At 38.1% G+C, this 27,166-nt stretch overlaps 2 protein-coding genes and 1 long non-coding RNA gene across 7 annotated transcripts in view; 2 read left to right on the top strand and 1 right to left on the bottom strand.

Moving 5' to 3' along the window:
• Positions 1 to 2,616, top strand: part of USP13 (ubiquitin specific peptidase 13) — a 46,423-nt gene extending 43,807 nt beyond the window's left edge. The window contains exons 20-21 of the mRNA XM_035334955.1: positions 664 to 748; positions 888 to 2,616. Of these exons, the coding sequence (XP_035190846.1) occupies positions 664 to 748; positions 888 to 981 (179 nt within the window). The 3' untranslated portion in view covers positions 982 to 2,616. The remainder of the gene's footprint in view (positions 1 to 663; positions 749 to 887) is intronic.
• Positions 2,617 to 9,096: 6,480 nt separating this feature from the next.
• Positions 9,097 to 10,606, top strand: LOC118171674. Its single transcript, XR_004753311.1, has 2 exons — positions 9,097 to 10,044; positions 10,096 to 10,606. It is a non-coding gene; the product is annotated as an uncharacterized LOC118171674 (long non-coding RNA).
• A 796-nt stretch (positions 10,607 to 11,402) lies between these two features.
• Positions 11,403 to 27,166, bottom strand: part of PEX5L (peroxisomal biogenesis factor 5 like) — a 103,072-nt gene continuing 87,308 nt past the window's right edge. For all 5 annotated transcript variants that reach the window (XM_035334960.1, XM_035334962.1, XM_035334964.1 and 2 more), the window contains 8 exons: positions 25,784 to 25,879; positions 18,947 to 19,063; positions 17,871 to 18,014; positions 16,952 to 17,022; positions 15,440 to 15,637; positions 14,469 to 14,634; positions 13,936 to 14,093; positions 11,403 to 13,292 (listed from right to left, as the gene is read on the bottom strand). In XM_035334960.1, the coding sequence (XP_035190851.1) occupies positions 13,088 to 13,292; positions 13,936 to 14,093; positions 14,469 to 14,634; positions 15,440 to 15,637; positions 16,952 to 17,022; positions 17,871 to 18,014; positions 18,947 to 19,063; positions 25,784 to 25,879 (1,155 nt within the window). In that variant the 3' untranslated portion in view covers positions 11,403 to 13,087. The remainder of the gene's footprint in view (positions 13,293 to 13,935; positions 14,094 to 14,468; positions 14,635 to 15,439; positions 15,638 to 16,951; positions 17,023 to 17,870; positions 18,015 to 18,946; positions 19,064 to 25,783; positions 25,880 to 27,166) is intronic.

Below are 27,166 nucleotides of genomic sequence, written 5' to 3'. Positions count from 1 at the left end.
GAAATCCTGATAACCAACATGATACTGTAAAATGGCTCCAGAAAGCCCTCTCCACCAAAATCCAGGCCTCTGTCCTTATGCAATGTCCTGAAAGAAGGTACCCTTTTACTTTTGGTGGTAATCTGGGTGAATGGCATGAATGGGTGGGGAGCAAGAACCAATGATGTGTTCTCCAGAGGCTCAAAGTACAAAAATTGTCCTTTGTATTAAAGGAAGACATTTCTTTCCTGTCCTCCCTTTTATGGGCTGATGAAATTTAGAACTTACGTTTTTTTTGTTTGATTTATAAGGGATCTGTGATCACGCTCAAACACATAGCTAATCTGTGTGTGGAATGAACTCCATATCTAGCACTTTCTGTGGTGCTCTCTGTGAACTGGGAATGAATCTGCTGTTTTCTCTTTCCAGGGCTGTGATCACAGCCCCGCTGTACATGCACAGATGTATGTGGGTTTTGCTTGGATTGTTTTGATGTTTGACAGTGAATCTGAGCACTAGTTAAACTGAGCATATGCTGCAGTCTGAACAGAAACTGTGTTTGGGGATGCAGAGTCTGAGTTAGGAGTGCCCAGGTGCTTCTCTGCGATTAGGAAAAGTTTCCCCTAGATTCATATCGCAATGCTAGCAATAAGACTTATGCTCCCCTTTGTATTTGTTAAACAGGATACGAGCTGTTTGGGTTCATCAGCCACATGGGAACATCCACAATGAGTGGCCACTATGTTTGTCATCTCAAGAAAGAAGGAAGGTGAGTTGATGATGAGCAGAGGGAGACAAACGGGTGTACAAATGTTTTCTTTGAAACATGCATCTGTTCAGAGCAGGATGTGTATTCATGGCACGACTTTTATACAGACAGAATGTAATCAGTCTTGTTTTCATTTCAGATGGGTGATCTACAATGACCTTAGAGTCTGTGCCTCAGAACGACCTCCAAAAGACCAGGGCTACATTTATTTTTACCACAGGATACCAAGTTAGGCCTCAAATCTATTACCTGGCCTTAAGAAGCCATAAGCCTTTTTAACCTGCCAAAAAAAGCATCCAAGAAAAAAAAAAAATCAAAGCCAACAAAAGACCCCTAACCCTTGGACTACCAAAAAGCAAAGGAAAACATGGGATATTTATAGTTTATTTAAAAACAGTTATTTGATGCCTTCTTAAGCATTAGAGGGAAAAATTTCTATCAGGTGATGTATAGTACCTTGTTTTAAATTTATACACCTTAATGGATACCTTAAGACCATGCAGATTACTGGTGGAGTTTGCATCTAGTAAATGGAGAAAACAGGATTTTCAGAATTGGACAAAACCAGACCAGTTCAGCCCAACTCCTGCGTGTTCAGTCCGTGCATCCATTGAAGACCATGAAGAAATATTTGCATCTGTGGTATCTGGGAGTCACTGTTTTCAGCCAGAGTCCAGACCACTTAAGGAAATAATACCACATGTAAAGTTGGAGGGAGGGTGTGTGTGAGTGTTCTTCAGAGCAAAATGTCTTATTTGAGATTATTGTCATTACAGTGAGAAAAGCCAGCTACCAGTCTTGTAGTGTTTCGTTTTGCATTTTTGATGCATAAAACTAAGAAACTAATGGAGATGTCAGTGCCCTGTACATTTTCTGCCAAAGAGAAATAGTGGATTTTATTTTCACTGAGGTAGGTTTCTTCATCCTCTCTTGAATGTTTGTTCTGAAAGTTCTTCAAACAGATTCAGGATTCCAAGTGGCTAAAAGAAGCATTTCTTTTCTGACTATAAAATTAAATAGTGTGCTCTCAGGAAAAGCCTTTTATTTTATTTTTCTTATGAAGGAGGTAAAGAAGGAGTTATTGTCCCATTATATTTATTTCAGGAAATTTGCATCTAGCTCACTCACATTCCAGCTGAAATCAACTCCCTGACAAAGTACTTGCAGTGCCATTCTTCTTTCTGCCAAAGGCTGCTTCAGTATTTAATTCCATCTATGAACGGGGAAAATTGCTTAGTAAAATTGCTGTTACATTTATTTAATGATACTCCCCCCCCCACCTCAAGGCAATACTTTCTCATGATGTCTCAGATTTCTTGTAGCTTGCAATCACGCCAATAATCTGCTCTTTTACAGACACCTTCGCAAAAGGGGTTTTATATCTCTGGCAGGGATGAAGGGTGGGTAGGTAGGGGCTGGTCTTTCCTGCTCCTTTTTTGGTTTTGTTTTATTTTTTTGTGTTATTTCAGTTTGCAGCACAGGCAAGAATATATATATGGGTTTTTAAATTGTCCTTGAAAACATTAATTCTAGAAAAAAATACAATGGTGAATGTGATACTTTTCGTGATTCCCAAAACTACTAATAGTTCAAAAAGTGTTTAGCCACTGCTTAGAGATGGTTGAAGGAGTTGCCTCATGTAATCTTACTGAACCTTCAAAGTAAATTGGAAAGGTCAAAACAAACAAAAAACCTTGTAGAATATGAGAGAGGCAGGGAGCTTTAATTGCATTTTCTCTGCAGTACCTGCAAGTATAATAGAAAAATTCAAGCACCTACAAAAGAGAACCCAAATTAAAAATCTGGTTATGAGTAGGGCATTTTATTTTTTCCAGCATTTTTTTTGGGAAAAAAAAATCATGCAGAGCCAAAAAAAAATTGTATTTTTAGTCAGCTTCTGATCTTAAGAAATGAGAAAAATCCTGGTGCAATAATTCTGTAAATGGTGCCTAATTGCTGGGAAAGCTTCGTCCATTAAGCGCTCTTCTTGACACCGAAGCATGGTGCTATAGCACATTAAGTGGCACATTAAGTTTTTGAGTATTTGTGTTTTTCACCAGAAAATGCCAAGTTTGAAAATGGGATCAGCAAATTATGCAGTGTCACATCTTCAATTTAAAGTGAAAGAACAAAACATTCATATATCTATATTTGTGCTTTGTCATTCTGGCAGTGGGAAAAAAAGAGACAAAAGATGTCTTTTATTTATATTTTATTTGAATGCCTATTTATATCCCAACGAAGTTCAACACATCAGCTTCCCTCTTGCCTCATAATCTTAAAGGGCTATTTATAAACTAACAAGATCTGATGACTGTTACCTTTTTACTTAGAGACTCTGGGTAAGTAGAAGCCAACAGAGCTGTTATCATGTTCATTATTAAACTGGAAGTGTGGCTGGTCTCATAGGTTTAAGGATGGAGCTTGGATTTGTGCAAACCATTTGTCTGGTGCATCCTAAAACAGGAAGAGCTGTGGGACTGATACTGGTTTCAGCTGACAGGAGACACACTTAGAAAGGTGACAAACTGGAAACAGCAAATGAAAGGGGAAGGACATTATCTGGCTGCAGCAGGTGAGAGGTAGCACCTTGGCCTCTGAAGTTCTTTTCAGTTGAGCACTCTCATGTACTACCTGCCAAAACGAGCGAGTGGGTCAGGAGTGTGGGGAGCAGTTCAGGGGAAAGGCTTACAGATGGGCTAAAACCTAGCACTTAAAAATATCTGAAGTTCTTCAGGGCTTTGAGGAATTCTTTTCTCCCAAAGCAGAGGTTTCCCACCTTTTTCAAATGAATTCTGCTCTGTTGAGTGACTTCCACTGGTGGAACTGAAACCAGGATCAGTTTCTTTGGCTCAGGCAGCCTCTGCTGTGTCATAGCACACATTCTGAATGCGGATGCAACTGGAATTATTAGATTGTTTTAGGAATCTCCATTCCTTTTGTATTCCATCCTGGCAGCAGCCATTTTTATCTCCACTGCTGTTTTCATGCATTGAAAGACTATGCAAAATACGTAACTGGACATCACTTTTTATTCTGTTCCTATCCCCCTGTCTACCTTAATGGCTGAGATCAGTTTCTGATTTCTGTTCACTCTTCAGAGGTTTTACTGTTGTATCCTTGAAGTGTCTGTACTGGTTTACTTTGCACCATTCAGAGTTGTTTGCTTGGAGCACTGTTAACGTTTCGGAGAGTATTTGGGATGAGAAAGGTTGTGAATGACATTGTTGCAACTGTTTTAAATTAAAAAGAAATATTCTCACTTCTTGTGGCTGTGTGGATTCTTTCTTTCTTTCTTTCCTGTCCATACTCAAGAGGAGTAGACAGTATGTTCTGATACTGCCTCTTTTCTTACTTACTGTGGTCATGTTTGGTGTTTTACCTAAAAACCTGCATGGGGGAACAAAGAGGTTTGTGAGAGACTTAATCTCTTGTGGCAATTCTCTGGATGGCAAAAAAAAACAAAAAGCTTAAAATCCCCTCTGCCTCCTAAAACAAACAAAAACCCAAGACCAGAATGAGTATAACATGCCAAAACTAGAAAATAGGATTTCCATTGCTAAATTTTTTGCTTTTAAGCCAATTGAAGTTCTTTGAATACAAGAGTTGGCAATGTTCACATGGAAGAGTGCTGTCATTTCGTTCCGTTTCCTGCTGTTTAATCATAGCTTTATCTTAGTCTGTAATTCCTCATATTAATTTAGGAATTTGACCTGCTGTTCTGTAAAGGATTGTTTTTCTTCATGCATAAGGGATCTGCATAGCAGCAGGACCACTGGTATATTTGCTAGATGCAACAATAGGCCAAAAAAGGAGACTGATGGATGGCAACCCTTTGATCTCTTCACAGGATCATGGGACCATGAGCTGGAGGAGATGCAAGAGGTGAACCTACCAGGTTTTAAGTGACATTTTCTGACATGGAAGTAGGGGCCACGCGAAGCCTTGAGTGATGACAGGAAAGGTAAAGATGGTTCAGTCCTCAAAGTCCAAATGTAACGATCTGTTGGTTCTTCTCTATCACAGATGTTCTTTGTGACCACAAGTCACTCTGCATTGTGTTTGCACCACTTGCAGCAACTGGAAGAAGTGAGGGAATGTGGCTCCTTGTGCAAGCTAAGGGGCAGAATTTAGGGCCCCGCTCAGGCTTCATGTGAGAATTTCCTGTGTGGAGTTGTGACCACTGACTTTTGTGGACTGCTTGGGGAAGGCAGTATTAGATAACTGACAAGTGAGTACCACCCCTGGTCTCTGTTTCCCCTCACTAAAATGGAAAATAGCACCTCTGTCCCTCAGGTGTGCTACAAGCACGACATGGATAAGCGAGGCACTGACAGCTGTGATGAAAAATGAGTGCTATAAAAATACGGAGGACAGATAGTGTATGGCTGGCAGCTGTGTGCAGTAGGTGATTAGATTTTCAGACTGTTTTGCCAGTGTCCTTCGCAGTGATTTTTTGAACAGTTCTGTGTGTAGGACTTCCGCTCAGCCTCTCTCTTGCTTTAACTTCAGGACTGCAGTGCTGTGTTCCTGGTCCATGTTTGCTACAGAGCACATAACTAATGGACACTCCTGCCTATTCTTTGCTGGTATGCTTGGGCAGCAATAAAAGTGGGGTCAGGCCTCCAGATCCATTCCAATTTTGTACCCCCCCCCCCCCCCCCCCCCATCCCGCATGCAGCAAAAGCAGCAGGCTGTCACATCTATTCTGTCAGCAATATGTGTGAAAGCCAAAACTCAAATCTGCCAACTCCCACGGTGGTTTGTGGGAAGTTGCTTTGACTAATGATGTAACAACCCTTTAAGAACACTCAGGATGAGACTGCGAATCTGCCTTTTTACTTCAAGGTCTATGCATTCGCCATGTTATGTTGCACTAGACAGGATGGAGTTATATAGAAAAGCTCTTCCTACTATCAGAATAAAGGAAGCTATATGTTTTCTGAAGAATTACTTTCGTAACACTGTGAAGAACAAGATTTGGAAGTTTTTGCATTCAAATTCTACAGTATGTGCTGGATTTTTGCTTATTTTACTTTTATAAAAACCCTTCCTTTGCAAGTCTGCCAGTCACTGATAGTTGGCTTTATTTATTTTATTTATTTATTTATTTATTGTGTGACCTAGAAGATTGCTTTGTAATGTTAGATCTGCTTTAATTTTGAAGTGTGCAGTTGCATGATCTCAGGAAAAATTCTCATACACTTCTTTCCATTTTCCTCATTTGGCGTGTATGTGCAAACTCCTTTGGTCCAGTCCTCAGCTACGATAAACTCCAGATGTGTAAGTATAGTTGACCAATGTGTTGAAATAATAATAATATGTGTGTGTATATATATATATATATAGGTTAAAGATATAAAGGTTAAACAAACAAACCAAAACCTCACCTCAGAATAACTCGATGAGTTTATTAAAAATCTTTTGATAAGGAAAAAAAGCCTCTTCTGGGCTTTATTTTTAACCAGACAAGCACTGCTATGTCATAAACAGTAGGAAATAAGACCTCATATTAAAAATCCTTTATTTCACTTGGACAAGTAGGTCCCTCTTTTCATTTCATGTAATTAAAAGTCAAAACCATCATCAAATTGAGATCAGATTTGGAAATATTTGAAGCCACAGACAAAGTTTATTTTTAAAACATATTTAAAAATTGCACAGTTATAAATACAGGTAAATAAATACAATTTAGTATGTGGAAAAGAACCCAAGGAAGGCATGCTTCCATTACAGTACAAAAATACTACATTAAATGTGGTGCTCTGCAAATAGTCATCTATGAGCTTAATAAATTTAACACATCCAATATGCACATAGTTCATTTCTGAGGAAATAGATTATTTTAAAGAGCAGTGCAAGGAAACATCAATGTAAAGCATCAGTAAACTACAGCTCTGTGTTTAATATAATACACAGCTGATAATGCACTAAGTATACAGAGGCGAGTTAGTTGTAAGAAAGGTATTTTTAACTCCTCATGTACTTACAGACCCAGGTGCTTGGTCTGGGTCGGTATGGACCTTTGTAAGGGAATGTAAACATTCAGGTGTAGGGCTGAGCTCTCACCTCCGCGTGCTGCACCCTGCACGTCCACCGACCCATCGACAGAGGCGTTAAGTGAGCAATGTAAGTCTGTGCAGCAGCAGGGCTCCTCCGACAGCCCAGGTGAAAGTGTCTGCCAACCCTAGAGTCCCTTCTTTCCTGTATGTTGGCTTAAAAATAAAGCCAAAAAAACTGATGCAAGATAGCAAAGGTTTTTCAAACAGTTTACAGCATATAGAAGAAGCTGCACAGAATGCCTTTCAAAACTATATAGTTTTATTTGAATCTAGATATGTTATACTCTGATATATAAAATATATTTATAAATGTTTTGATTTTTCTGAATTTACAATAATTACTGATATTAAAAAGGCTATTTAAATTAAAGTTTTAGCCAATGTCAATGACATTCTGTAAATGTGGAAGGGGAAAAAAGATCAAAGCACATTAAATCTTGACCATGCAAGCTTGCTGTCACATGTGCAAGCATTTGTAAAGTTACAGCTTATTTTAGGAAACTTTAGGTTCCGTCTCTCTCCCAGGCGTAGTACCTATTGCTTTGTGGGCTGAGGCTCTGAAACTTTCTGTGGTTCTGCCACATTTTTCATTTTGCCAAGGTTTGTTCAAAGCATCTGTGGTCTCTTCATGCGTGGCGCTCTTGTGTCTGATTTATTTCACCAGTCCAAAAATAGAACCATAATGAAGTAATGTGATTTCTAGCCTAGATGAGGTTTGAATAGTAGATAACACTGTATTGCATATCCACCCGTCAGTTTTTTCACAGCATGCAGTGCGTTTTGTCTGTCACTTCTATCTGTGAATACTTGGTATTTTATAAACATAATTACAGAAATTCACTGTACAGGCTGCAAAGCTGACAACACTGGTGACCAGAAATCTCCATTTGTCAACTGCGCAGGTTATTCATGTGAAGAAACTAATGTGTCTCATTTTGCAGATGCACGTTCAGGCAGGAGAGATCTACAACCAATTTGTGTCAGTCCAATTCTCCCTGGCTTTAACAGACAATGATTTAGGCCTTGGTCTTCGCTTCTGTGGCTGCTGGTAATGTCAGCAGTTATTATTCCTGTCTTGGGGGCCTGTGATCCTATGAGCGTTTATGGAGCACCCGTTGGTGTTGTCAGGGTCCTCCTTTCCACCTGACAGACAGGCCCAAGTTTTCCAAATTGGCTCATTAGCTCTTTGTGCCTGATGTGCTGAGCTTTCAGCTGGATTGAGCATTTGCAGGTGAAACTTGGGGATACAGCAGGTGCTCAGATCCTGTGAAGTTTTATGTCTGGATTGCCCGGAGAAGCTGTGGATGCCCCATCCCTAGAAGTGCTCAAGGCCAGGCTGGATGGGGCTCTGGGCAACCTGGGCTGGTGGGAGGTGCCCCTGCCCATGGCAGGGGGTTGGAATGAGATGATCGTTAAGGTCCCTTCCAACCCAAACCAGTCTGTGATTCTCCAAGTTTCAAACAGGATAGTCAGACAGCAGGCAGCCTTCAGAGCTAGTGGGCAAGTTTGAAAAGCCTGGCCATGCTACATGTAGAGCAAGACAGTAGTTGTTTCAATGGCTCTGGGAATCTTTTTCTCTGTTTTGCTGCTATCTGGGTTAGGCTAATAAAGAAAATGAAAACCCAAACACCCAGCTTCCCTGGGAAACCTGCACACGTTTGGCTTTCTGATTCTGAAGAGGGTACCAAAATTTGTCTGCAAAAGCAGTTACTGCAGATGTCTGTCATTAATTAAAGGCTTTCAAGCAAACATGAGATCCACAACACGCAGCAATTTCTGAGGATGGGATTTAAAAAAGGCTCTGTGTTTTGTCTAAGCTGTGACAAATAACCTGAACTTGATTTTGAGTTTGGCAGATGCAAAGTGCTTTTAAAACATCCCATAGAATATAATAATTAATAGCTTAAAAACACCCTATGTGTGTCTTCTGCATGCATTCTTTAAATGTATACTCAATAGCAATGCTGCATGCTTAGTATTAGTATTTCAGTATGGTTATTTGTTAGTATAGTGGCATGCACCATTGTCACGTGAGGTTTTGTGTTATGGGAGCTTTCCCCTCAGTATTTTTAGAAGTGCTGTTATTTATCAGGTCTTAATAAAATACCATTGCATACAGATACGTGTGTCTTTACCTGAAGATCAAACCAACACTTTAAACTGACAAAAAACAGTCTATTGCAACAATGGGTTTAATCATTACAGTTTAAATAGATCAGCAAGAAATGGGTCTATTACTTTCATTGTAAAGCTTCACTCCATAAATAATCGTTTTGATTTCAGTGACTGTTCAGCGTGTGCAGTGGTATCAGAGGCCAGCCCTCATCAGGTAGCTGTATATGAGCTGATCACACAAAGACTACAGCCTTTCAGTGTTTAGCAGCTTGATGGATCAGACTTGTTATAAATATTCATAAACTTTTGCAGAGGAGAGGGCAGACACAAGCTTGGGTTAGGAAAGTGCTTTTTAATTGCATGAAATACGTAAAAGACTCAAAAATTGGGAGTCAATTACCTGGCAGTGATAAATCACCTCTGGAGAAAGAGGGGAGTAAGAACAAAGGGAAGCAGGAGTGGGAGATGCTGATAAACCATTGCAGCACTCTAATTTGGTACCACCCCATAGATGCTGTACAGTTGTAATCCTGGAATGTCTTGGGGTCTCTTTGCTGCTGAAATTTCTAGTCTTTTTGTAAAACTGCTTCCTTACGTAGAGCTGAGCAACCCTGTACTCGTGTGTTGCCTTCTCTGAATGTACATAAGTGACCTCAGGCACACAGTCTGTGAGACTGTAGCATTCCCCTGCTCTTGTGTAGTGCCACCACGTGCAGTGACTGTTACTTGCCCGTACTTCCTTGCACACCTGGACAAGTCAGGGACTTTGACTTGGTGGAGCTCACAGGGAGCACTGAGAAGAGCATCCAGATTTCCTGTCTCTCACTCTGGGGCTCAATCTGCTACGGTTCAGCAGCTTTCTTATTTATCCTGCCTTGTGCCTGGTTACAAGTATAAGTAGATGCATTTCCTTTTCAAGGTGTTAATATGCTACAGCCTCCTCACATCTCCTCTTGCTGTTACAGGCCAATACACATGCTGGCTACCGAAAATGCAAGAAACTACATGAGGAGGTCAGATCAAAGCTATACTGAGCCCTGTCTTAAGTGCTGACAGGGCTTGGCACTGGGGACTAAAGGAGGACAATAAAGCCCAGGACACTGAAGCACACACAGCGCTGTCCCCAGAGGTACCAAGAGCTACTGAGCACAGAGAAGCCTCACCTGTTAGAGTAAGGTGTGCTCCATCATTGGCCACTTTCCTGAGCAGGCCTGGCCAGAACTGGTGTCTGGCAGGGTACGAGATGTGCCACTGCCCCCAGGAAGCCTGCTTTGGCCTCCCTTGCACAATAGGTTGTTCAGTGGTAGCCTACAGCCAGCTGAGCACCTATCTCAAACAGGAGAGAACTGCTGGGGCAATCTCCAAGAGTGCGCACAATCTCTTTGGGTGGGCTTTTTGGAGCCCATGTCCTGTACAGCGGGACTGCACTGCTTGTGATGAACTGGGGGCTCGAGTATCCTCAGGGGGCGGAGTTCAGCCCTTATTTTTTTGGTAGATTTATGCAGGCAACCCTCCTCACATGGGAGTGGACGTGTACTGCCAGAGGAATGCAGTTTTGAGCAGTGCATCCTAGGATAAATTAAAAGCTACATACTTTTTTGGGGGTGGGTTGGGGAATGTGAACTGGAGTTGCATTACGTTTTCCTAACAGAATTGCTGTGTTACTTGTACACATGCTAGAGGAAAAAAAAAGAGGTTTAGTGAACTGTCATCAATACCAAATACCCCTTGCCATTCTGACTCTGAAGTCAAGCAGTTAAGTTTGCTGATTTGAAAGGTATAAAAATGTAACTCTTGAGCAGCTCATTCCTCTGGATATGCACTAATTATCCTAGTGCACAGAGGATGTTCTAGAACGTGTGTGATGGCAGGGCATCAAGGAAAATCTAAGCACATATGCCTTTGCTTTACAGCCTCTTCACAAAGCTGCCTCCCTTCTCTCTTATCACTTTCCAGATTCAATTGCACTGCACCTTCTGCTCTGCCTTATCAATAAAGGGCTGTCATCACACATCGCTGTCAAAGCAAAAGAGCAAACTGTTGTCAGCAGATATGCATACAGCAACCCACTTAGCTAAAATGACATTCCCAGGCAGTCCTTGATAACCAATCCTTAGAGGAAATTGCAGGAATCAGTTGTTATATGCTTGATAGATAAACAGGAATATATATAAACAATGAATTAATAAAGCACTATTAAAAATTTCCTGTAGCTATTTCAGCACCTCTATTCAGTGGGAGAGAATGAGGAGTAAACCTCCTATTTTTAACAATAACTGATTATTTTTATTTAACAAATTATAGTTGATGTTTAGATGCAGTGATTATGCTATCTTACATGAAATGTTACTTTAAGTGGTTGCTCAAAATAACAAATAGCTGCAAGAAAGTTTAGGTTTGTACCAGTGAAAATGTCCAATACCCGCAGAACTTTGTGCATTTTGCTTTTTAAACAGCTGATTGAACTTTTTTTTTTCTCCCTACTGCTGTTTATAGGAAATGTGCTGCTTGTCCCACTTCGTCACATTCCAGTGGCCACCCTGCACGTTATGTTCCTGACCATGAATCGACACAGTAGCTACCCAGTTACATCTCGTTCTTCCACTGTTTAAGAAAAGTACTAAAAATATTGGCAACTGAGAGTTATCCCCATAAAAAACGATATTCCTGTATTTGATCGACACATTTACCTCAAGCTAAGCATGTTTGCACTGTGCCCAAATGGATCCATTCATCATGTGGCAGTGCAGCCTCCTCCTTTAATACTGTACCTCATTCATCCAATCAGGGAAAATTAAGATGATATGCATACATATTTTTAAGTAGCTTCAAATACTGATATTATCTAAGGATTTAGTCTGCTAATTGTTTAGTCATTTAGTCATAGAGTTCACTGAAACTTTTGCTACTGTTTGCCATAACAGCAGGATTAAATCTCAGTTCCAATCCTACAAGCATTATTTAGACCATTCTTTTCAGGAAAAAAAAAATCCTTCAAGCATGGTCTGCAGGCATTAACTCCTATAAAGACTTCTTTATTTGCAATAAAGATCTGTGGCTTGTTATGTTCTGAAATGACATAATTCACATAATATGTATGTGCATGCACATGCATGCATGTGTGTAGTACCTGATGCATAATAGAATAATCTTTCTAATAGATATTGCAGTTTATACTGTATTTGCATTTTTAAACATAAGAATATTGAAAACCCTCATCACATTTCATGAAACGATATTTGGTCCTCTATGCCAACAAGGCTATCCTGTACATTCTGCTGTTAGTAATTAAAATAAAAATAAAGCACAGCACAATTTTACGAAAAGAAAGATTAAAGTGCATAAGTACACGTAGATAGGTGCAGATCCTGCTATGAGCTCCTTAGAAGCAGAAATACTCCGTCCATGATCAGAGAGAGCTGGTTTAAACAGCAACAATTCTAGTGCAAATTACTGCTTCTGCTTGAAACACTTGTCCTTCCAATATATACATGGCCTAATGTCATAGACCTCCATGTACAATGTTCTTAATATTGCACGTAGTTTACAACACTGTGAGCCTGCAGAATTTGGCCCAAATTAATCAAGGTACCTTCAGAAGCAAGATTTTCTTGACTGCTAACTAATAAATATATTCAAAACAAAATACATCCATTTTACATGCATCTATTTTCAGAGCTATGTTGAAGATGGACCTCGAGAAGATTTTTCAAAGAAACTAAAAGGACAGGGAATCCATGTTGTAGGGCAAAGTGATGTCAGTATAGTGTGATGAGCTGCTAAGCAGGTTTCTTGGATGCGTTGCTTGCCATTCTAAATGTGCAATAATGATTACCTAGGTTTGTTCTTAATATATTTTTCTTTGTATAGCGGTGTACATATAGAGAGAGATAGCTTGCATGGAATGAAGATTCTTCAGAAATGGCTATTTCTTTGAGTTCAGGGCTCTGTCAGATTAGCTGCAGCTCATTTTGATCTTTTGAGTTTGAGCCTATTTACAATATCTTGTGCTTTTGAACTTTTCCTTTTTGAATAATGTCCAAGAGAATTCCCCTACCGATCTACAGCTGTGATCTTTTGGAAGATGTTGTCATTTTGAGATGAGTAATAAAAGAGTTCTCTGTTTCCTAATACAACTTAATCAATTTGTGGATGCTTTTTACTACGGCTCTAGATTAAATGCTCTTAACAGAATGTCTAGATCACCCACATTGGCAGCTTGAAACAGTTCTGGCTGGTCCATCATAGACAGAGCAATTCGAAGTGCTGCCCAAATATTGCCTGATAAAGCAGGATGGGGAACCTGCTGTAGATTCCTGCTCTTTCTTTGCAAGCTGAGAGCAGTGAGAAAGTTGCTGACAGCCTCTCTGTAGGAAAGAAGAAAGAAGAAGCAGTTCATCAATCTCTCTGTTACTCTTGCTTGATTTTCTTTAAACAAGCAGACATGGCTTTTAGTAATTCAGAGTTTAGTCTGTTCATACATCGGGGGAAATTGTCTTCATTGCTGTATAGCTCCCCTTCATCTTAATTGTCTTAAGCTGACAGTTGGGACCCTTTTTACGTAGACCTGGAATATAACCCTTGACTCCTGAAGGATGTATTAAAAGTGTTTTTGACAGGAATAGTAACTTGAAGCAGTTTAACTGAAGTTTCCTTTCTAAAGATAGGCTTTTAATATTTTCTTTTAGAAAAGCTCTTAAGCACAGGTCTAAGTTTAAGCGTGTGAACAATCCCACTGATTACTATTAGAGTACTTGCATTTAGAGCTTAAAATTGCTGAAGCAGCTTGTTGAATGAGAGATTTATGCTTTTAATAAAAAGTCAGTAGTTCTGTTATGTAGGATGTGTGGATATAAGAAAGGCATCATTCGTTAGTGCTTTGAATGAAATATTTTTTTACAATGGCTGAGACTATTAAGCTATATTCTGAGATAGCTCTATCTAGAAAATGAATTTTCACTTGATAGATATGATCCCTGACTTTTTAGTTTATGCATTTTTCTAACTTACCTGTATGCCCCTAGGTTGATGCAGCTTATGCCTAAGTTGTATCTGGACCTAATGAAGCCAGGCTGTATTTCTAAAGCGCGTGTGTAGGCCTCAACGGCTTCTTCGCTTCGATCCCCATTTGCCAAGGTTGCTCCAAGACGGTTCCATAATGTATAGTCCTGGTGAGAAAATGAGTTTTCTACTGTAGGTGTCAAAAGAGGGCTCAGTAATAGCTCATTTTTGATTGCAAAGTAGGGAGGACTGCAGAAAATAACAGTATCATGTCTTTTCTTAATTGACACAGAATGGAAGGTTGTGATTTATGATTATAGGCAACTTTATATAACTAGTACAATTAATCAGCACACAGCTAGAAATTGGACATATATAAATCTGTTTCTAAATGGGACTGTCTTGTAATTAACATTTCTATTTCAGGTATTAAAATTTTAATGGCTGAAGTGACATCTCATTAATATTGGTATGTTCAAGAGGCAAGAAAGAAAACAGCCTGTAAAACTAAAGTCTTAAAAATGTAAAAACAAAAAGCGTACCTCTGGACGAACAGTTAAAGCAGCACTAAATGCATCTATTGCTCTGTTAAATTCTCCATTCAGGTGGAAAAGAACTCCAAGTCCTGTCTGCAAGTCAGGGTCTATCATATCACCATTCTGGTGAGCAGCCTCTAGGTATAAATCCTTTACTTCTTCAAGTAATGAGCTAGACAAGGGAAGAAAAATAGCAAAGTTGCATCTTACGTTATTTTTTGCAAACATTGCAGTATTGATTGCATAGCCAGAAATTAAAATCCTTGTACTAGATGTATCAGAAGTGATATACTCCTAAAATTTGAAAATAAGCTTCTTCAGCTTCATGCTGGCAAAGGCTTACTTCCAGGTCCTGTAGCAAACTTATTTCTGAAATTCAAGATTTTATCTATGTAATGAAGTCAAAGTGGTGCTATGAGTCCAAGTAAGAAAACATGAAGGCTTACCAAAGCTATTAAAATAGGATGGGTTTCTCAGCAGTAAAAGAATTCTAGACCGGTAAAAATAGTAATCATTCTTAACAGGCGTAGATCAAGTAACTACCCAAGACCCCTGAAGAGCCATAATATAAGACTTCTAAACCCACTGGAGGCTTCATAAAGCCTTCACACTGACAACAGTGGGCGATGAGGCCACAGCAGAATAACGCACTTAGCAATTAAGCAGAACTTGCATATTTTACTTTTGCTTATACTAAATTATCTTGTCAACCCAAGGCTTGTAAGTGATAAGGGTAAAACATAAGGCCTGTCTTCAAAATGACACACAGTGAGATAGGCCAAGTGTTTTGGTTCTATAAATGATATTTATGCCTTTAATGACTTTATGATGCATCTCACAATTCAGAGGCACTTATTTATTGGGCTCATGAAAACATGTTGAAGGGCTGCCAACTAATGGACTTTTTTGTTTTTTGAATGCACCATCACTTGTAGTGGTCATTAAATTTCCGCCATCGGGATTTATGCTGCATTTACCTTTCATCTGATGTTTTAGACATTCTCCTGGTAAGTGCTGGGGACCCTTTTTTGCTTTTCGCTATATACTTGTATTTTGGATTTTGCTTTATCCAGTTTCTTAGAGCTTGATAAGCTTCTTGTTGATGGCCAGTGTTGGTATAACTTACAGCTAGTGCCATCAGAGCTTTTAGGTTGTTTGGCTGTAGTTCCAAGCACCTGGGCAGAAAATAAAAATATATTTATTTTTTTTTTAGCCAAACACAATTCTTGAATTCTTTCACAATAGCCTGTGTAAAAAAATAACCACACAAATAAGATTTACCCAATAATACTTTAATTATGAGCATTATGCACATGTATACATGCCCATATGCATGCATAGGCCTGTGCGTACACACACATGGATGCACATAAACATATGTGTACAGGTCTGAGTCACCATCCCTGGAGGTCTTTAAAAGATGTTTAGATGTAGAGCTTAGGGATATGGTTTAGTGGAGGACTTGTTAGTGTTAGGTCAGAGGTTGGACTCGGTGATCTTGGAGGTCTCTTCCAACCTAGACTATTCTGTGATTCTGTGGTTATGTTTTCATTATTTTGATGATGAGTACACTGATTGGGTAGACTCATTTTATATTATCTGTCTAGTAAATAAAAAAAAGCTTAATGTAAATTCAAGGAAACAGTTTAACATAATTTTCAGCTATATAAAAAAGTATTTTGAAGACAAAAATATCTTTCCTATGAATCTTGACACTGATGCTAAATTCTCAGTAATTCTTTGATAATGCTAGAGCCAGTCATCTTGAGTAAGCTTTCTACAGCTATATATATAATGAAATGAAAACAGAATCTGGTCTATTGTTTGAATGTTCTTGTTTTAAATCCGTGGGAATGGGAAAGCTGTCGATCAGGCAATCCCTTGGTTTCACTATCAGGTGAAACACTAAGTTACACATACATGAGTTAAGAGTATCCTTAGGTGAAGTGACTTGATGGTTAACGTTGCTAATGCAATTGAATTTGGAGAGGGTACTTGTTTCAAGTGGAGACATGAAAACCCACTAGAGAAAGGTAATACTAATGCTGGTATTTTGGAACTGACGTTTTACATGCAAGCATAAGATCATCTTTATATCTCTATCAACCATAAATGTTCTCAGTTTAGTATTCAGCTGCTTGAGGGTGCTCATTCCAAATAAGAAAACTTCTTCATTAAAGGACAGACTACAAAAAATATGCCAAGTGGCTAGAATATCAAAAAGAGACTTTATTTGCATTATGCCTAATTCATGTTTATCAGGCCACATAACTTTTCTGAGCAACTAATTGCATTACTAGATTAAATATTGTACTTATTTAATTAAACAGAAATATTAATCACTCTGAAGTTACTGGGAAGATTTCTGCACCTATGTCAATGCTTTACTTAGTTAAATGAATGCTTCATGTTACAAGTATGAGGTTAAATATCCCTACATCTCCATTACCTAATACTCATTAGACCCCTTAGCAATTATCTTCATCTACCTTTGGAGGGCGACAATGGCTGCCTGCTCATTTTCATTCTCTGCCTGTGTTATACCCAGGAACTGCCAGGCCTGCAAAAATAATCATTGCTGTATTATTTTGTTATATATACCCAAGCACAAGCAGAGTTACAACTAGTATCACTGTTCAGCAGGGAAGTAAAAAAAAAAATAGATCTGTTCTAATTACAGATTTTTCTATGGTGAACATAACAGTACAAATCAATGCAGTTTTGAATATCTTTGGGCCTGTTAATTTTTATGATCAATCAGAGCAAAGGTATTCTGTTAGTGCATAATCACATGATGTTTTCTCAAATGTGAGTTACTGTATATTTTAAATATAACTAGACTTCTATGGCGAAGAACAACTATTAAGTTGTATAGGTCTAAAGGATTCCAGAAGGTCTGGGCTTTTTGAAATACTGCTGCTTATTCTACCGTAGCAAGAGATTCAAAGAAACCTAGATACTTAAATTATAATTATTGTAAATATTTTTTTCAGGTTTCACAGAAAACAGACTTTAAATATATACCCATTGAAAAAAATCAATACTGTAGAAATTGATATAACTTTACATGTTTTGTCAATATACTTGTTCAATCACTCAATGACTTTTTCAATAGCAATGTTTAATAATTTGAAAACATCAGGAAAAAAATGAGAAGTTTGAAATATTGTCTCTTTCAATGTTTTTAAATGACAACTTGGAAATTCTATAATTTCAAGAACAGATTCTCGTTTTATGAAGAGCTCACCTTTATCTATTTCAAGGCATATGCTATTCCAAAACCATTATTGTTCAATCTGTTTCAGTCAGTCATGACTAGCAAAGGTTTGAGCCATGAAACCATTCCATCTTTGCATGCTAAAGGGTGTCCCCTTTTCCTTTGTCAATAAAAGGCACTAGAGTGAATACCTCTGCATCATTTGGTTCTTGTAGAATAGCAGCCTCCAGGTACAAGATTGTGACTGGCAGGTCACCTTCTTTCATTTTTTTCAGTCCTTCTTCAAAAGCACCTGGCCAGTCTTTGAAGGGATTTTCTGTATGAAAATAATATCCCTGGAGAAGAGAGTTAAGGGACCCATGATGAAGCACTGCAGTAAGGAATAGCATACTGTAAAATTAAATGATTCACAATTTTCCAAATGGATGTAAACATCCTTTGTTCTACGAAAAAAAGTATGAGCTACTCTGTGAAATTTAAATTACAAGAATTGTAAAACAAAAACAAACAAAAAAACTAACCACCACTGGGCATTTATATTGTGCTCTCTATATATTTACTTTAGCTGTGAAGTTATTCTTACTGATACTCATGTTGGACTCTCCATCAAAGATAACGTCCAAGCTCACACTGACTGCAGTAACAGCAGAACTGAACCTCGCATGAGCCCAGGACATCCAATTTGATGGTTAAGAGCACACGTCAAGTGGTTGACTCCCTGCGGTGACTGTAACCTGATCTCTGTTCAGTTAATACCCTGAAATCTCCAATTAACCTTCAAGATATAGAATGGTGTTTCAACCATCTGTTTTAGGATTTTTTTTTTAGATTTGCCTTTTTATCCTTTTGCCATTGCAGTGTGAAGTGTGTATGCTAATATTGGCTACATAAACAAAAGTAAAGCACACAATGGAAGGAATGAAGAAGAGAGACAGAATATGTCATTCTTATTCTCTGAAAGTGTCAGCCCAGATTTTCTTAGTATTTGCTGCTCTTCCTTAAGCACCTGTCTTCAAAGTGCCCAGAATCCAGCAGTTTGCTTTGTGATCCATTTGGCTGAATTCACACAGTGTATATGTCTAAGTGTGTTCTCACTACAGTACTCTTCCAAATCTACTCTACTCACAGACACTTTAAAGAGGATGAGCTCTTTTGAGTAAAATTAGCTTCCTTATCTTCGAAGAGTTTTCCTGGGTTCCCTTGAACAGCTGAGGCTCATCTAAAAATTTCACAGGAAGGATGTGCTGTATTAAAAACTTTGTGTTACCTTCTCAATGGTTGAGATGGTGACTTGTCCTGGTGCTTCCTGGTTCTCTGAAATCCAGTTCCTGCGAGCCATTTCTTCCCATTCTGCTTGCATTTTATCCCAAAACTCGGTGTCTGACTGGAAGAAAAAGAGAAAAAAAGAAGAAAATGAGCAACAAAACTCTAAAATAAAATGGTAAGCTTTTAATTTCTTTCTACCAGTGACCTGAGTCTGGCAATTTTGCTGAGCAGGATTTGTTCTATTATTATCATACTGACTGAAATACTACAGTACAAATTTGGAATTTCATATAATTAAATTTCATCTCCTATATTGGAATGCGTTTCTTCAACAGAAATCTCTTTATCTCAGAGGCAGCATATGTTCTATTCGGAGCAGGATTTGCAGCAGCTTACACTACATCGCACTGATGCTAACAGCAAATTGTTACATACAATTTGAATGAAATGAATACTGCCCCAAAAAACAACACGCAAACCCAGAAACAAAACAAAACAAAAACAACCCTAAGCATACATGTTAAAGAATAACAATAGATAAACCAGCTTAAAACAGAACAAGCATCCTACTTTGATAGATTCAGCATTTTCTACTTCATAAAAGAATAATGACAAAGCTTAGACAGAGAGTGTTTGCACATGAGAATTCAAATTAAATGTCTTTTGACATAGTGGAGAAATCCCAACATATCCTGTGTTGGTGAAAGGATCCTGTAAGAGCTTATAAAATTGTACAGTAAGGCTAAGATTTAGCTGAAAGTCAAGAAGGGAAAATGCGTAACAGAGAAAGAGAAATGATGAAAAATGGACGAGGTTTAGAATGGGTAACAACCAGAATGAAGGAATCACTGTGTTTGCTAGAAATTGATGTCAAGAAACAGAAACGGGACCAAAAAAAAAAAAAAAAAAGTGGGAGAAATCCAAGATAAGGTGTTATTTTTTTCAGCTGCCATACATTAGTAATAGCCCTGAAGTGCAGTCCTGTAGCAAAATATATGCTCAGCACTGCAAGCCTTTGCAAAGTTCTCCAGTTCATTAAGGGCATGGCCAGTATTTCAGTGAAACAGCACTACTGAGGGCGCAGTTTCGTAGTTTATTTATGTCAAAGAGAATAGCACAAATAACTCTCTTGAGGTATAGACAGACCTATTTGAGAGTGAGGTACTAAACAAAATTATTTAAAGTTGTTAGAAACCAGTCCAGATAGTTTAGTCCAAATTGTTATTGCAAGATCAATTGCTCAGTGGCTCCACTCCCAGGCATGATTTGCAAAATCTGCGCCTGTGATTGCATTACTTGCCACAGGTCTCCTTCTTAGGTGCTTGGAAAAAGGAAAACGCAAACTATTAGTGGATCTCAAGTGAGTCAGCGATGAGAGCATTTGAGACTAGATATGAAGGGTTAGGAGGGCTTGCAACCACTATCGATAGGTGCAATTAGTATAAATCACAAGGCTGTTTGCAAATAGCAAGGTGCATTCCCTGTCTAGAAATCTAACAGGCATTTTGCTTTGACTCTTCCTGTGTCATCTGCCTCCTGATATTCAGGAGACTCAGGCTTGCATGAATTTTGCAATGGCAGGATCTGTGAAGATACCTGCTATGTTACTCTGTGGACTAGGAAAGGAGTGTGAATCATTCACGCCTGGAGAGATTACACTCTTTTTAACAGAAGAAAACTGAAGGTGACAACTCTGTTACACAACAACTTCTGAGGTTTCAAAATTTGCTTTCATTCCAAACTTAAAGGAAATACAGCCTTTTGACTAGTTGTGAGATTGCGCTGAAATGTCCATTTAGGGATTGAAAAGGCCAGGATAATGATTCAGATCTCTCCCTTTTTATCAGCCATGAGCAGAGGCACTTGAATCCCTTAAACCATCCTGTTCAACAAATATCTCCATGGTCTATTTTGCATTCAGTGCAAATCTGCGCTGCATTAAAGAAGAAAATTACTTGACTGTGTTTTTACTAGAAGTAATTTGGGGATTCAGGATGAGGTAAAGGAGTGGAAATTTCCATTTTCTATAGGTTAATATAACTACAGAAAAGTAATTAGTAATGCCTTTTAGAACACATTAAGTTATAGAACTAATGATATATATGTATATGATGTTTATATTAGATTTTTTTCTTGCATTTTTTTCCCACAAAAGTCATTTATACGACCCACTGACTTGGAAACATATAAAATCACATTTCTTCTTCATATGTAAAAACACAGTGTTTTTAAGTCTTAAATTCAAATACTGCTGCTTAGTGACATATAATTTACACAGAAGCTCACTGTGTGCATCCTTTACTTAAAAGGCTAATGAATTACTATGCACTCAAATAACCATGATTAATGTTTATCTATAGTGAATCAAAAATGGAGGAAAAATGTATTAGGGAGAAGTCCAGTTAAGCTATTAGATCTCTTATCACATACTACTTGGACAGGGGTCGGGACCCAGCTGTTATTTTGCAACTATAACTAGTGATTTGCATGTTTGGGCAAAATGGATTGAAGTCCTTCATGTGGCTGCTGGGGAGGGAAGGTATCCTTGCCTTGACCTGGTGAGTAGTTGTTATGATTTTGATTTTCATGTCACGATAAACCCTCAGTGGTGAAGCTGTACAGAACTGTATGGAAGGAGAATTTCCTGGAAGGGCACCTGAACTGTTGTTGGTTTTGATACAGGAAACCAAAGTCTGGGAGTGTTCAGTTGCCTGAATTCCACTCCTAGGGTGTGGTGGGATAGCAAGCCTACGGCTGCAAGATATTAATATAGATATTATTAGGATATAATAGATATATCTTAATATATATATATATACATAATAGTAAGATATTATATATTAATACATTTAAAGTGACATGATGTCTCTCTTATCAGCCTTCCAGAGTTCAAGGAGATTAACTGATTTTTTTGCCTTAAATAAATGTATATTACAGAATATTTTAATTATTACATAACACCAGGTAAAGTGTTGAGGTATCTCTATGACATAACTGTGTGTTAAGCAACTCTTCTTGTCACCTTCTTATTCCTGTGGGGTTTCACAAGAACACTTTTCATTAGTTCAGACATAAGCTTATCCCCATCTGTACAGGTGGTAGTCTTAATGGAGATGTTTGGAAGAAAGGAATATGGGGAGAAAGGAGTAAGATGCATACTTTCTCTGGAAAGCCTCTGAGAATTTCATAAGACTACCTTAGTAGAGAAATAACTGTTCTGCTATGATGACCCAAATGGGACTGTATCCATACCTCTGTTTTCTAAAGCTGTGCGATGAAAGAGCCCAGATATACTAAGGGTCCAGTCACCTGAAAGGGCAGGACCTGCTGAGAAAGTCTGGAGCTGGGGACTGTGTGGTTGTACAGTGCAGGGACTGATGAGAAAGGACAGCAGGACTGTGAGATCCCTTCACTTTCAGAACTCCCACCGCCGCTACTGTTTCCTAAATGCATTCAGTACGTGCTGGTTCCGAAACCACTATGGCAAAACTGTGCCGAGCAACTGGATCGCTCTCAGTCGTGGCACCTGATAAAATGCCATAATATTGCCATGGCAAATAACAATGTCAACAGCAGAGCAGTTTAATGTCCTTGAAGAAGAGGACTGTAAATATTGCATGGTCTATATTAAAGGCCTAAGGCTATTTCAGGTGTCATTAGTGGCAGTTTTTCCATTGACTTCAGTAGTAGGAGGGCTAAATTAATATTGAATGCTTCTGAAAATCTGGCTCTGGATCAAGACTCCTAAATCTAATTTTAACTCTATTTGCTATGTGACTGGTGCCAATTATTTCATTTCAATGTTTTTCCTACCTTAACATTGGCAAATTGCTTTGGACATATCAAAAGTTTTCAGAGCAGTTGAACACGTTTAACATGTTCTCAGATCATCTGCAGCCTTTGAGTGAAATGACAACCAGGAAAAACGTTTCATACCATCTGACTCCTTCCCTGCAGAATATTCTGCATTTTGTCAAAGAGGCTGTTTTTACCCTTAGTATTTAAAAATATGCTGAAGCAGTGTCTCAGTGGGAGATAAAATTTCTTCAGGTTCTTTATTTCCTGTGATACAATGGCGGGAGCGGGGGGTGGATTTTCAGAATATTGATGACTAATTTTTTAATTTACTGGCTTTCATCACTTTTTGATTGGAGTTTTGCCCGTCCCATACTGCTAAAACTCAGTTTGCCATGTTTCTTCTTGACCAATGCATAAAAAATAAAGCTGTTGTGGTTGTTCTTTCTTTGAATTACTGCATAAATACGTTAAATTTGTGCACTTACTAATTACTGCTAACAACTGTTGTCACAAAATTTAGCTGTGATATGTTCTGATGCTTCCTAACAGTATATTTATTATATAGTAAGGGCTCATGTTGTAAATAAAATGATGCTGAGGACAGTTTAAAATTTCTTCTGTGTAAGCTCACAAAACAGTGGGGCATCTGGACTTTAATATCTACACCAGGGAAATGTGGCATAAGAAAATATTAAAATTGCTTTTTTCTGTGTTTGAGACATTTCTCTGTTGGAAGTTTTTGCACTTCCTTGGTTTCATGTTTTTTAATTCTAACTCACTAGCAGTAGGATGGTGCAGGATAAAACAATCACATTAACAGAATGTAGATACAGGATGGATCTGAGTTCCCATGCTAGTATTTATTTATTTAAATTCAAAAGTACTGACTATTGGTAAAAAACATCCAATTACTAGAAAAAATATTTTAGGCCATATTTGGTATGGCACTTGGAAATCATGATGTTAGGCTATTTGTGCTTCCCTTGAGTGTTTAGCAAAGGGACAAGGAAAATATCAAGTTTCCAGAATGACAGAAAAGGTAGCCAAGTCTGCAAGGACCCAATCAGTGCAAGTGAATCTAGATCCTCTGTAGTAAAAAAGCTAATTTACTTACCTCTTTATTCTTTAAAGAATCCCCAATGACACAGACATCTTTAAACCTACTTAAGAAAGAATTACCTCACAGATTTTCATTAATCTCAGAGTTTGACATCTTAAGACCATTCCCAAAGCTCTAAAGTGAATACTGGGTGGAGGATAAAGTTTGGTGTCTTCATTTACCGAATTTTTAATTAATTCCTTTCAAAGCAAGCAACGGAGAACCTCAGATTCACTTCCTTTTCTTGATCAGTTTTCTGGCTAATCTTACCACTCAGAGCTTTCCCAGTTGAAGAATATTACAGAAACATCCTAAGCCTAAAAGAGGGATTTTTGAAGAGTATCTGTTCTTTGGTTAAGAAACACTAATCTTTCTGAGATGGCCTGCAATTTATTTCAATTTATTTCAATCACCTTAACTTTCTTACCACTTCATTTTTGCTAGGATGAAAATTCAATGCTTTTCAGATGCAAATGAAAATAACTTCTCTATAAGATCTTGACGAATCATCTCCTTTCTATTTTAACCACCTGCTCTAAATTTCTATTTTAAGCAGAAAGAATTACTTAGACTTCCAGTTACATAGTTAGGGAAACATTTAATTAGAATAATTTTAATAGCTGTTTGCATGACTACATTAAAGCATTTTAATAATCTTTGTTGCCTCGGAATAACCTTTTAACGTGCAGGCTTTTTTTACAATAGATTCTCTTCCTTATTTTATTCTGTAAAGTAATTCAATAGTGTCTTGTAATCTGTCTAGGAACTCCCCATCACACGTGGTTTCTGGGAACTGCAAAAGTACTGACACCATTTGCTTAACCACTAACTGTAATGCAGAGATGCTCACCATCAGATTCCCTGTGTCTCAACCACAGATTACTTAATCTATTTGATCAGGAAAAAAGGCACTCAGAATACAAAAGTATAAGCTATACATTCAGTCTGTAGTTTATAAAGCAGCTAATTTACTGATTGTGTCCATTTTAACCTTGTAAACTGAGATGGTATTTTACATGCATTAAGATCCTGTGAAACCATGGTAGTCCACATACATCCTGTGAAATCATGTAGTCTTACCTTATCGTATCATGAAAAGTTGGCCTCAGTGCCAAAAATCCCTCAGTGGGATGCAGCTGTTTGTAGCAGTGGGATTTTAAACAGTTATGACTGAGCCCTTGAGAAGATATGATGCTCAGAATTGACAGCTGTACTTTATTTTTTAATGGATTCTGTTAAAAAACCTGTATGCCACCTTGTCTTAAGACTGGTACAGGATTTCAGTTGGGAGTAGTGGTATAGAGCAACACTCAAGAGACATTTTTCATGTTAGGAAAGTAGAAGTTAATGAAGAAAAACAGTAGGTAGGAGAACTATTTGAATATCTTCACCTTTTCAAACTAAATTCCTTTATCTGGAGAAGAGAATACTCTGATGTTTAACATTCTATCTATAATTCTGTTATAATTCTAATTATAAAAATGCACTGGTTATGGCTGTATGTGCAGTTACTCATCCATTACAGCAAGTAATCATTCTCTTTATCAATGATTATGAATTCCAGTTTCAATGTGGGGAATTGGTTTGTGTCTGAGCTGAAATAACTGATTGCACACATTCAGTTGCTGGGGAAAAAATAGTTTTCACTCATATGCCTTCATTTTTGAAGTACTTGCATTACAGGGAATTTTTCTTGACCCACATGCTAGAGTAAGACAAAATCAATTTTGAAAAGTTGGTTCTGGCTCATGTCCATTTATAGCTAAGGTTGTATTTTTTGTTAAGAGAGAAACTGATATCTTAAATGAGTAACTCCAGGAACCATATCTTTTCCCGGCTTTGAATAATCCACTTCCAGCTTTCTCCTCTACTTGTGCTGCAGAATGAATACACAGTCCATGGAACATTAGATGAAAATGAGAACAGTAAATGAAATAATACCTCAACAGCTGCCTTTGCTCTTTCAAATTCTTCTTCCAGGGAGTGATTTCTAGAGAGAAGAGGCCCTCCCCAACGCTGCTCCTTAGATGATCGTGCCTAAAAAAATAAAAGAATAACTCAGAATAGGATGATACACTCTCTGCCAAATTTCTGAGTTATTTCCTTAACCGCCTCAAGCCCAAAATGGCCTTTTTCTTGGGCAAAACTAATTGTGTCCCTGCATGAAGTCCTCTGAATTCGCATACACTGTAGAAAGATCATTCCTCATCGGAAGCAGAATAACTTATCTTTGTAGAGTTTTCTTATTACTCAATATGTGCGAAAGATAAAGAGACAGACAAGAAAAGACCATGAAAGGACTGGGCTAAAAAGGGAATAGATGGCTCTTTTGTTAAGACTTTTACCTTAATTGTTCCTACTCCCGTATTATGATTGTACCAATGCATTCCATTCAGTATATTCTAAGAAGAAAGCCTCTCATTTTGCCTGTATATTTTGTGTTTTTCTTTCAGATCCTGCTTTAGGATCACATTGGAGAGACAGGTTTGCTATGGCTTTCACTGGAGGGATAAATCCATTTTACAACCAGTAGTAGTGCTCCCTTCTACACCTTACTATCAGTCAATCCCATTGTAAGTCCATAACAAGTTTCTCCCTATTCTCTTGCTAAAAAACATTTTATTAATGCTTTTTGCATAAAAGGCACAATACAAAAACAAACAGTATTCAGTGATGGCATAGAAAATCATAAAGTGGCCTAATCTTGCTAAACAGAGCTCTGACTGCTAATCCCTTCTCTCGTGTTTGTCAGAGGTTAAACTCATTAGCCATTTGCCTGACCATGGTCGCAACTGCATTCATTTACATGATTATGTTTCTGATGACTGTACTTATAATATTCGATTTCAGTAAGACACATTGCTGATTTTGCTCACTTCAGACTCATTGGTTGTATCTGCAAGTGTTGGAATTTGCTTTCTTGGAATGAAACATGCATTAACATTCCTGTGCATTCATACAATGTGCAAAGCAGGGTCAGACATGTTTGTCTGCCTGTGTATACTCATGCCTTTTTAACTAGAAAGATGACATCCTTTTGTCAATCCAGCCCTAAACTTTCTGTTTCATTCCTATACACGAAACAGTTATTTTACTGATTAACAGAATATAGGGCAGAAGAGATAACTGGTTCAAACAGTCTGTTTGTTTCTATGTTTTGTTTTGTCGCTTGGACATCCATAAGATGAAAGTGATGTTCTACAGATGGTAAGTGGAGTTGTCTGGAATACATATCTTTGAGGAATGTGCTTGGGTTTAATTAAAAGTTATCAAGAGACCTTAATCTTATCACCATGTTTGGAAATTTGTTTAATTGACCTCCTC

The sequence above is a fragment of the Oxyura jamaicensis genome, chromosome 9 (genome assembly GCF_011077185.1).
Source record: "Oxyura jamaicensis isolate SHBP4307 breed ruddy duck chromosome 9, BPBGC_Ojam_1.0, whole genome shotgun sequence".
NCBI lineage: Eukaryota > Metazoa > Chordata > Aves > Anseriformes > Anatidae > Oxyura > Oxyura jamaicensis.
This window is presented reverse-complemented; position numbering and strand designations above follow the sequence as displayed.